The following is a 12098-nucleotide window of genomic DNA, read 5'->3' as shown; positions in this document are numbered from 1 at the left end:
CTAGCTGTGGGTGCAGCAATGAGGCCAGAGTCTGCGAATGGAGACTCTGTGGGCCCTGCAACAGGCACAGGGTTGGCCTCAGGGGAGAATAGAGAAGGGTCGCCCTGCCTGTGGGGCCAGATCACCCTCCAGGCCTCCCTCGCTGGTGGGTCAGAAGGTGGCGACGCCCCCCGCTGCGCTCCCCACTCTGTGGTGGCTGGGGACAACCCCCGCACTGGGATTGGACGCCAGAGAACCAGGCGGAGCGGGCGGGGACCCCAGAAGCCCAGGCTCCCCGCGTCCTGCATGCAGATGCTGTTGGCCCAGTCAAGGGAAACTAGTGCCGGACCCACGACAGGCGGCCAGCGCGGAGGAAGAGGCGGCGGCAGTGGAAGGGTGAACCAGCACAGGGTGGCTACGATGTTTGACAGCTCGCAGTACCCCTATAACTGCTTCAATGACGACGCCGACGACTACCCTGCCGGCAGCTCCGACGAGGAAAAACGGCTTACAAGGCCAGCGTACAGGTGACCCCAGGGCAGGGCCCACAGGAGAAGTAGAGGTCTGGGTCATCCGCACCTGACCCAGACTAGGGGAGGTGGGATTTCTTCCTTATGCCGGTCTTTGAGGAAGAAGGGCATGTTCCAGTGCACGCTGGAGACAGCCGGGGGGGTGGGGAGGGGACGGTCCACCAAGATCTGAGCAGGCTAGTGGGGTCTGGGTAGAAGTGGGAAACAGCGAGGAGATTATCAAACGACAGCTTCTTCTGCACCCCAGCACTCCACTGGAGTCCTGAGGGGCTGAAAGGGTTTCATTCAGTAGGCCCCTGCTAGCTTTAAAGGGTCCTGCAGAGTCGAGAAGTATTAGAGATTCCAGAGGGATTCAGGGGTTCCAGAGAGTCTCGGTGTTCAGAGGGTCTCGGGGGTTCAAGAGGGTCTTGGGGGCTTCAGAAGGTCCGGAAAGCTCCAAAGGATTTTGGAGGGCTTCAGAGATTTCGTAGAGGCTTGAGCCTGCCTGCTGAGCTCTGGCAGGTCCCTGGAGCTGTAGTGCATGGGGGCGTGGGGAGTGTCCATCTAGTCTCAAGGGTTCCGGCCAGTCCCAGGGCAGGTCTGAGTTCACCAGCGCTTCTGCGGTTTCAGCGTGCCACCCCGCCTGATGCAGCCCCTCTGTCTGGCACCCCTGTCGCAGCTACATCGCGCTGATTGCCATGGCCATTCAGCAGAGCCCCGCGGGCCGTGTGACCCTGTCCGGCATCTACGACTTCATCATGCGCAAGTTCCCCTACTATCGCGCCAACCAGCGCGCCTGGCAGAACTCCATCCGCCACAACCTGTCGCTCAACAGCTGCTTCGTCAAGGTGAGCCCCTCCCCCCTCCCGCCCTCGCATTGGGCCCCCGGGTGTCCCCAGTCCTCTTTGGTGACAGGGAAGGGGGAGGGGTGTCACCGCCCACACAGAAGCAAGTTCCTTGTTAGCAGATCCCCACGGGGGCCCGCAATGCACTTGCCAGAGGCGCGTGCTGCCCTAGGCTTAGGGACACTCGCTGAGCCCCACACTCCCGCAGGTGCCACGGACCGAGGGCCACGATAAGGGTAAAGGCAACTACTGGACGTTCGCGGGTGGCTGCGAGTCCCTCTTGGACCTTTTCGAGAATGGCAACTTTCGGCGGCGGCGCAGGCGACGCGGCCCCAAGCGCGAGGGGCCCCCGGGTCCCCTCGAGCCAGCAGTGCGTGGGTCAACGCGCTCTGATAGCGCGCGAGTTCCAGACCGGGAGGCCCGGGTCAGTCCTGCCACACACAGAGACATCAAATTCAGCATTGACTACATCCTCTCTTCCCCGGACCCTTTCCCTGCGCTCAGGTCGCCTGGTCACTTGCAGGAAGCCAGGTATCCGGAGGCGCTGGAGCCCCAGCAAATGAGCTTCCATTTTGGGGCAGCATGAGGTGGCCCCTGGAGCTTTGCAGTCAGTTGAGGACTTGGGCCTGCTCCCTCCCCTAAAGGCAGGACTTGAACCAGGCATCTTGAATCAAGAACCCTGGACGGGTCCACATCTACATACTTCTTCCCAGGCTGCCCCAGGGGTACTCAGCTCTCCATTTGGAGGAAAGATCTGGAGATCTTCTTATAAAAGGTATTTATGGTGATGTTGTGACTTTATAAAGAATAAGAACAGTTCTCTCACAGGAAAACCTGGCTCAGATTTGGCCCCACTTTGGGGTTTGCTGTGGACTCACTGAACCAACCGCCCCCTACATCACGCTGTAAAATCACCCGAGGCTCCCTGGAATCAGGTAGCATCTGTCCTCAGTCCTGTGACAAGTGGCTTTGTAGACATCCCCATTCCAAAGTTAAAGTGTGCTCTGTAACTTATTCGTGAAGCTGGTTAAGGCCTTCCCTGCAGCTGAACATAATGAGGTTTAGAACAGTGGATACAGATGTTACTCTATCCTGTGGCTATTATTTACCCCAAGGCTTCCAGTGATGTCCAGCCGTGAGGGACACAAGCAGAAGTGGCCTGTGTCCCCAGCAGAAAGGTGCCTCCCAGACCAGGCATGAAGGCACGGGCCTGTCATCCCAACACTTAGGAGGCTGAGGCAGGAGGACTCAAGGCCCACCTGGGCAAAATTAATGAGATCTTGCTTCAGAATAAAAAGAAATTTTAAAGATTGAAGTGGCATGTAATTTCTATCCAGGGAAGAGAGGAAGAAAGGAGGGGAGTGGAGGAGGAGGGGAACGGTTTCCTGATTCTACTCAGCCCCTGCCGGCTTCCTTGCATGCAGGTTTTCTCGCAGGGGACAGTGCCACCAAACTACACAGTGTTGTGCTCGAGACAGGAGTGAAAGCGTACTCCATCTGAAATGCAGATGATTTTATTGCCATTGAGACAGGCAGTTGAAAAAATACAACTGAGCACAATGAAACTATGCGCCCACCAGTCCCAGTTTTCACCAACCCGCTTTTTTTTCAGCATTCACAGTTTGCTGTGACTTAATTTAAATGTTAGCAATCTCATGACTATTTCCATGAATGACAAAATTACTCCCCAACTAAGCGAGCTGTCTCTACTGAGAATGGCAATCCCCACTTTAGCCTGGAAATGAGCTGCTGGAGAAGAAAGGTGGGCAGAGGAAGGGTGGAGTCACAGGAGAGGGCTCTTAGGCCTAGCTACTGTTCCAGCCTGATGGAGTAATCCCTTTGCTCCCGTACCTCTCCATAGAGTCTTTACTGGCTGGGGAAAAGAGAAGGGGTTCTGGGCCCTGCAGCATCCCTCCTAAAGGGAGTATTCCTACTCTCTGACCTCCCGCCCCTGTTGAGCACCAGCCTCTGCCTAGAAGTTGTTCCCCACCCCAGCCCAGCAAGAAGAGAGGGAGCCCTCCTCCAAAGCCCTCGCCAAAGGTGCAGTGCCCTGCCCCTTTGCAATACCACCTGTAGGTTTCCAGTACTCGGCTGCTCCCACCAACACATCCATCATACTTGTGAGCTCTGCTCTATGCAGGCTTTCTCCTCTGCACTAGCTTGTCTGTGCTGTGAGGAGTGTGCCTGTGCCTGTGCGGGTGTGTGTCTGTGTGTGTGTGTGTGCGTGCGCGTGCACTGTAGTCATGCTTCTGTCTGTGTCCTTGTTTTGTGTATCTGTCTATTGGGCCTTCTAAAAGCATTGACTCACGATGGCTTGTGACACAGATGGTACCCACATCAGAATTGGTTCAGACAGTGTCCGATGATACTTTTTTTTCTGCTACCAACTGAATAAATAAAAGTTGCATTTCATCTTTTGGATGCTGGCTTGCTTGCTTCTGACAGTTTGTTCGAGTTAGCAAAGTCTAATTTGAAACCAGAAAACCCCTTGCCCTGGGAAAGACCGAGAAGCTTAGGGAGACTCAGTCCCTCTGCACTCGGGTTCACTGCCAAATGCTGTCCGCAGCCACAGATGGGAGAGGTGAGGACGGTGCCAGGTGAGGCTGGTGTACCTTGAGGTTTGGCGGTCACTTTGCAGAGGCTATCAATCATGTTCTTAGAAGCAAAGGGACATTTCCAGTTTGCCAGGGTGTGATAGCCCGCGACATCAGGAGTGAGTGGCATTTAATACCGATAACATAACAGGGGTGAGGGCTGGCCGTGACCTATTCAAATGTCGCTGCCACCACGCAGACTCGCCCAACGTGATTATAATTAAATACTTTATGCCGCTCTTGCAAATCCGCAGATTGATCATCGATACGTACATTACCAGCACATTACCCCGAGCAGATGTCTGCCACACGCGTGTCACGGATCAGTAGGTTTCCATTAACAAAGTTGGGAGGTGCTGCCAAGTGCAAGTTAGGAGAGGCGGGTAATACATACGTGAGTTACCTTAGTCCCAACCAAAGTTCTTAGGCTGCACAACAAATCTCTGCAGCCCCAGAAGAAAGTGGAGGGAGCACAGTCAGCTTCAGAGGGCAGAACACCTCATTCAGACCAAAGCCCTCCATGTGGGATCTGGCGGGAGGCCCAGCGACCTCCCAAGTTGCAGTGAAGAAGAGCCATTTCCCACAAGGCAGAATGTAACTTTGGGTGCCTCTGCCCACCAGGTGCAGCCAGCCTCCTAGGGGTCGTTGACAGGTCAATGTAGCAAACATTCCCTGATGGTATAGCCACCAGCATGGGCACAACGGGGCACTGCCAAAAGCTGAGACCCTAAGAAAAGGCAAGCTTATGGGAGCCCAGCCCTAACTGAAAAGGATTTGGGGCTTGCAGAGTAGATCCAATAGCAAATGTGGCTACAGGGAGGCATAGGAATAGATCCCAGCTTTCCCAATCCCAGATTGCCCCAGGTCCCATGCTTGCCCCAGGCCAAACTGGCCCTTCTCTGACCTCGGGACTACACCTCCTGCATTTTTGCCAGAGCTGTCCTGCTGGCTTACACTCTGGCTTCCATCTTTCTACATCCATCCTTCTCTGCAATGCTGGTACCTGGGATTGAGAAGGAGGCTGGGGAAGGACTGAACCTTGGGGTGAGGACTGAGTAGCTTCCCCTTCACTCTCTTGGGCCCCTCACTTCCTGGAAGCCACTTCCCACTCCTCACATAGGTGGCCTTGCAGTATTCCTAGGGCACCTGAGGCAGACAGAGAGACAAGGGTGTTTTCATCCGCCATCTGCCTGTGGCTGTACCTCAACTTTTTTAGAATGGTCTGCAGTAGCCTCCTGTTCTCAAGCTTCCCCCCTCCACAATGCCTCAGTTTCCTCACCAAAGCCAGATTCTCTCCCACCTCCTGAATTATAACACTACAAGGAACGCCCCCCGCCCCCCACCCCACCGCATCCCCACCAAGGACAGGCCTGGGCTGTGAGCTCCAGACTAGAGCGTGCGCATCTCAAAGCCAGCATCCCGGGAGGTCTCAAGCGTTCTAGGCTTAAAACACAGTCTGGAGACTGTTTTTCTCCAAAGTGTCAAAATGAAAATAGGTATCCCGTGTCCCTTTCAATGTTAGGTCCATCGTTGTCTGACTCCAAACATGCTGGAAGCTCGCCCCACCCCATCTACCAGCCACTGGCTCTACCACTGGACCGCCTTCCAGATTCTGCTGAGATCTACTAGCCTGCCCCATGCCGAGTGTTTACTGACTCGAATCTGAGAAATAAACTCCTGTAGCTTGATATTCTGGCCTTTGAGCATATGTTAGGGTACACTCCTAGGGCATCTGATCTGTGTCCTCCAGTTTGTGGGAGCCATCAAAGATCTTCTGGGGAACAGAGAAGGCAGTGGCTGGACTGGAGAGAGGCGGAAGGTGTCCCTCTTAGTCAGGCTGCGGGTCTGGAAGAAAAGCTGCTGCAGAGCAAGGCCATCTGCCCAGGTGCGTGGTGACAGGGCCAACTCCTAGGGTAGAAGTGCAGGACAGCCACTCCTGGCAGCACTGGGCACTACATCCAGCTGGGAGAAGAGCAGTGAGGGAGGCAACAGCCATATGCAGGAGCCTGGAAACCCAGGCACGTGAGAGAGGAACATGGAGGGACAGGCAGACAGGTCTCCAAATCACGGCAGCAGCGTCTGGTGTGTGCCAAGCTTTCTCTCTGCCCCGCACTGCTCGGAGAGTCTCTGCCCAAGGGTGCGGTAAACTGGAGTTAGAAATGCTGTCTGCTCAGCTGGGGAGATGGCTCTGAGGTTAAAAGCGCTGATTCTCTAGAGGACCCGAGTTCCCAGCACCTGTGCTAAGTGGCTCACAACCACCTGTCACTCCAGTCCCAGGGAACCCGACACCTTCCTCTCTCTGCCCTCCACGAGCACCCGAGCACCCGCACTTGTTCCCATATCCGCACACAGATGAGCACGTATTTGCATAACCAAAGAGAAACATATGGATGTGCTTGGTGGTGCACTCCTTTAATCCCAGCACTAGGGAGGCAGCCCAGTCTACATAGTGAGTCCCAGGCTAAACAGGGCTATAGTAAAATCTTTTTTTTTTTTAATAGTAAAATCTTATCTCAAAAACAAAACAAAAACCCATTGAGATGGCTCAGTGGGTAAAGGTTCTTGCCACCAAACCTGGCTACCTGCATTTCGTCCCCAGAAGCCACACAGTGGAAAGAAAGCATTAATTCCCAAATGTTGTCCCTTGACCTCTGTGCACTCTGTGACACATATATACCCTCACACGTCTACTCAGATACACATAAACACACAAAATAAATAAATGCAATAGTCTTCAAATAGACTATCTACTAGCTGAAGTACTGTTCCAGGGGTAAGGAGATCTGGAACAGCCCAGAACCCTCTCTGTGTCTAACTGCTGATGTTGGGGTGGGGGGGGTTCCCTCTGGTGGGACATCAGTGAAGGACTGCCTTAGTGGGACATCACCAGTGCCCACCGCCCTCTCAGGAGGAGTTACATCAAAGAAGAAAAAGGAAGGAAGGAAGGAAGGAAGGAAGGAAGGAGGGAGGGAGGGAGGGAGGGAGGGAGGGAGGGAGGGAGGGAGGGAGGGAGGGAGGGAAAGGAAAGTGCATGGCCCGTGATCTGTGATGTGATTTTTTTATTGTTGTTGTTGTTCAAACTAACAATCTGTGAACAGTTACAGAATTACATTTTCATTTTCATTCCGCACAAAATGCCAGTCACATCCTGGGCAAAAAGTGCCTGGTCCTCACGCTCCACTGTGCAGAAGGGACAATCCCCAAACCAGCGCGGAGCACATGGGGCCCGACAGAAATTAACAGGATCTTGTATGCACCGGTACAATTACATTCAGGCCAGCTTTAGGCAACTTCAAACCCAGGTTCCAAATAAGACGTGCGCTCACTGAACTGAAACACGGGGTATTAGATTTATAATAAACACACAGGGAGGTCACACGGCGCTGCCATTTCTCAAGAGGAAAGGAAATTGAACGGGAATGTCAGGGCTTTATTCAGCTTGGCCCTGTGCTCTGGGTTGAATCCAGGTGACCAAGAGGCTTCACTCGCCAAGGGTAACCCAGCTTGGAGCATCTGCCATGTCCTGGATTCTGTCACTGGAACTCTCTGTCTAGTCCAGGCTGGCTTCTCATTTGAGGCAATCCTGTCTCAGCCTCTCGAGGGTTGACATCATAGCTAGGCTTACATTTACTTTTGAGACAGAGGTGGTTTGGAACTCGGGACTTTCCTGCCTTGGCCTCCCAAATGCTGGCGGTACAGGTGTGCCCCACCACACCCAACTTCAGACTCTTTCTGTGCACCCCCACCGTGTGCCCACCTGTGCTCAGAATGGAATCCAGATCATCACACCTGCTAGGCAGGTATTGTGCCACTGAGCTGAGTCCCCAGCTCCCAGGCTTTCTCTGTAAGTGTCGATGGGGATGTACCCACCCTGATCCAGGGAGCAAGGGATGGACTACAGTGTTTTGGAGACCACCTCTACCATCATCTAGGGCTTCTTACAATCCCTGAGATGGTGGGAGGGGCCCTGCTCAAGACAACCTTACCCTTCAGGGCACATCAGAACCAGCGCCTCCCCCCTTCCAAACTCTGGTGTAGAAGTTGATAAGAGTGGCAGGAAGGGACTGGGTAGCTTTGCTTCCATGACAGGAAGTTGGGTAGGCAAGATAGCTCTTTCCTGTTGAGGGTGACTTCTGAACTTGGGGGGCAGGGGCAGCCGCCACGGCTCTGTCCATACCAGGAGATGGCTGAACCCCAAGTAGAAGGCACAGCTGGAAGAAGGGCTGGGCACTGGGTGTGGGAGGTCACTACAGGAACCTAAGAGTTCCAGCAAGAATTCCAGAAGGTCTTGTTAGCCTCTGCCTCCCTGGAAGGTTCATGAAACAACAAAAGCCAGGCTGCAGACAGCATCTGCCAGGGGGATATGGGGCTGAGAGCATTCTCAAGTGTAAAGGCCCCTTGTGTGTGGTTCAGCAAGAGAGTGATCTACCTAGCACCCTGAGTGACTGGTCTCCTCAGACAGGGGAAGCTGAGGCTTACAGTAAGCAGTCTGGCCTCCATGTACCCAGCCTACCTGCATCCAAGTGGAAGAAAGAGATCTATGCTCTTGTCCCCAGTCAGCAAGTGTTTTCTGGGCTCTGCTGCTCTCTGTATGCATCTGCGTGCACAGCTGGAATGCAAGAACAGGCCACGTTGGTATGCACATAGGGTACAGATTGATGTACCTGTACAAGGATGCAAGCATGCAGGTTCACACACTTACACACACCTGTGTGGACACAGATGTGCAGGCATGTACATCAGTGAACAGAGAAGTATACAGCTACACTCTGCCCTGCTGCAGGCTACAGGGCCTGGGCTGGGAAGGATGCCTCCCTGTGCTTAAGAGCCAAGGGGTGTTTATGAGGCCAAGCCGAGGAGGTAGGCATTACAACATGTGTGAGGACAGGAGGCATGACGGCATATACCTATGTGCACACAGCAACAACGTGTACAACATACACCTGCACCCATGTATATATATATATATATATATATGTATATATATATATATATACACACACACATACCATACACACACATATAGGCAACACATAGGAGCACAGACTAGAGGCCCAGCATATAACATTTGAAATACATATGGTGGAGCTGGGATGCTGGCCCGGCCTGCACGTTCAGATGGCATCTGGTCCAGGGTCAGCTGCTGGCTCTCTCTGACCTGCTGCGGTCACACCTCCTGCCCTCACACATGTAATCCCTTGTTGTAATGCCTTCCTCCTCGGCTTGGCCTCATAAACACCCCTGTGGCTCTTAAGTGCAGGGACACATCCTTCTCCGTCCAGGCCTCTGTGGCCTGGGGCAGTGCAGAGCTTCCAGCCCAGGCCAGGCAGTGAAGAGCAACTGCAGTAAGCAGGACATTTCATTGTCTCCAGAGGGATGGAGAGCTGCCCGGGGACTTGGAGATCCAGGCGAGGGATTTGCACAGTTCACATTGGCTCCAGGATTCCTGCCACCACCCACCCAGGTCACACAGGACACAGGCTAACAGCAGAGCAGGAGCCACCCTAGGAACAAACTGCCCCAGTCAGTTTCTACATCCTTGTCATCCGGACTTCCTGGACCTAGTCTGTCCCAATGCAGGGTAGGTGCTGGAACGTGCTTCCCCTAGAAAGCCCTGGGCTCACAGATGTGGGTCAGTGTTTCCAGACACGAAGGCAGAACGCGCCACATGTGCCCAGAGCTTCTGAGACGTCTGGAAAGATTTCTCAGTTTTCTGTTTAGAATAACTGACTGGGACAGATGTTGGCCAAGAATCTCCAGGCTCCCGCTGTCCCTGTCAGCTCACAGTCCAGCGGTTGAAGGCCCTCTTGAGATAGGGATTGTTCGGAGCCTAGGTCAGGAGAGCACCCCAAGGCTATGTCAAGGCTTGGCGCTTCTCCAGGCTAGATATGGGCCATGCTAGCCCCTTTGATTGGCCCCTTAGTTGCCTAGGGGAGGCCTGTTTTGCACCCCAGCTCCTTGTCCTTGCTACCTCAGCATTCCATCAGAATGAGGAACCCCATCAACTTTTACAGACTTTAACTCACCTAAATATATCCTCCAACCTTGAAGCACATGAAATTTTCAGCTCTCACATTGACTCTGTGGCAAAAGGGAGGCAAGTCTGTCCCCACACTGCTGGTAAGGAAATTGAGGTCTGTCAAGGGTAGACCAGTTGGCCAACCAGTCATTAGGGAGGGCACACCAACTTCCTAGCCCCTCTACCCACTCTGCAGGTGGAAGAAATGGTTTCAGTTATCTCTAGGTCATGTCCTCCAGGCCCACATCTCTCCTGGCCGGTTTGCCCAGTAGACACTGGCTCACTGACCCCAGCAGACATTTTATTTTGGCACTTTTGTGCCTGGCCCCAGGGCCTCTTCCCCTGGAACAGTGATGTGTGTGCTAGGGGCAGAGGGAGTGTCCCATTCCTGGGGGACTCGCTCCTGTAACCTGCTCTTCTGAATCAACCTCTAAGGGGGGGTCTGCCTTGGCCACAACACTAGAGCCAAATGTCACATAGCTTTGCCAGGCTCTGTGACAACCTTCCCAGGCCAGTCCCATCCATCTTGACTGGCACATAACCACCTGATTGATCTCTCATGTGTGTCCTCACACACACACACACATACACAGATTGGTTTAGAGGTGATCACATGGCCTGATAGTCACATGATAGCAGACTAGACCACCAGTGCTGGGACTTCTACTGTAAGGATGGGGAAAGAGGCTTTTCTACTGTGTGGGTTGGGGTCCAGGACTACACGGGGAAATCCTGTCAAAAAATAAACTGCCCTCCGAGTGCTGGGGTTAATTTAAGAGAGTGCGCCACCATATCCAACTATGTTTGTTTATTTTTACATATAATCTTGAGGGGAATGTGTGGAACTTTAAGATGCAGAAGTGACTTCAACATTGCTTAGAGTTGGTCATATTTTGATTGTATAGTCGTCTGTGCCGAGGACAGCATGTCACACACATAGGAAGCACAAGGTGGTAGAAGTGTACTGAGGGCCATTTCAGAAATTGATGGAGATTCTGTCTTCACCCCAAGCCAAAATTCCTTGAATGTATTTGTTTTTAAATGGGACTCAAGCAAGCAACTCAAATGGGAGCTTTAAAAATGAAATATGCTAACAAACTAATCCAAAGTTATGCTAATTTGGTACTTGTGCGCCAGAGGAATGATGGAAGGAAAACATTAAAGTCTCTTGTGGGGCCCGGCAGTGGCAGCGCACGACTTTAATCCCAGCACTCTCAGAGGCAGAGGCAGGTGGATCTCTGCCTGCCAAGGTTCCATTTCCTGCACCCATATGGTGGATGACGATTATCCTTGACCCCAGTTCCAAGGGATCCAACAGGCATGTACGTGATGCACATATGTGTGCAGGCAAAACATTCGTGCACATATAACAAAATAAAGACATCTAAAATTCAAAAAGAAGTCTAGCGCTCACACCCGCTCATTGCGTTGTATGCGTTGTGGCACGTGCGGTGCAGAGAGCATGCGCTGTGTGTTCAGAGCCAAAAGGCTGAAGCGAAGTCACTCCGTACAGCAGGGGCAAGCAGTGTCCGACACTCTGAAGTTCCCACTGTGTTTGATTCTGAGTTGACTGTGGATCACTATACAGTGACTATTCCAAAATCTTCCTTGTCACCAAAGTTTGTGGGACACCCTCCCCCATATTATTTACACAATTGCATATGACATCGCGACCCGCAGCTTTAAAATCGGGGGCATTATGCCAAAGTTTCAACGTTTGCCTGACGGTGAGTTCTGTGCCCAGAGAAATGTCATACCAAAGGAGTAGGTCAAGGTGACACCAGAAGTGAGGCCTCCAGGTCATGGAATCAGAATCCCCTGGGAACGGCACAGTGTGGACCCATCTTCGGGTGCCAAGGTTTGCCGCTCAAGCTTCTCATACACAACTCAGTTTGGGGACCATTTCCTGGCCTCTCTGCTGCTAGGAATCGTTGTGACAGGGGGTAGAGACCCAGGTGCGAGCACCCACCATGCACCAGGGGCTCAGATATATGCAGTGGTTGTGCCCACACCAGCAAGGCTGAAGGTGCACACAGTGAGGGTGGGTATGGTAAGCCCAGGTGAATGATGACGGGTGTGAGATCAGTGGCACACTGCTGTGGGGATGTCAGACATGGTGGGGTCTTGGGGACCCCAACTCTGGCTTTGGAAT

The 12098-nt window shown here is 53.0% G+C and overlaps 1 protein-coding gene across 1 annotated transcript; it reads left to right on the top strand.

Annotated features, from left to right (window-relative positions):
- The first annotated feature begins 399 nt into the window (after positions 1-399).
- Foxl3 (forkhead box L3) lies at positions 400-1919 on the top strand. Its single transcript, XM_050163183.1, has 3 exons — positions 400-506; positions 1168-1336; positions 1542-1919. The coding sequence occupies exons 1-3, from the start codon at positions 400-402 to the stop codon at positions 1917-1919; spliced, it is 654 nt and encodes a 217-aa protein (XP_050019140.1).
- Positions 1920-12098: the final 10179 nt, after the last annotated feature.

The sequence above is a fragment of the Alexandromys fortis genome, unplaced genomic scaffold, assembly GCF_014885135.2.
Source record: "Alexandromys fortis isolate MF-2015 unplaced genomic scaffold, M_Fortis_MF-2015_v1.1 scaffold_144, whole genome shotgun sequence".
Taxonomy (NCBI): Eukaryota; Metazoa; Chordata; class Mammalia; order Rodentia; family Cricetidae; genus Alexandromys; species Alexandromys fortis.
The sequence above is the reverse complement of the archived record's forward strand: the minus strand, read 5'-3'. Positions and strand labels throughout refer to the sequence as shown.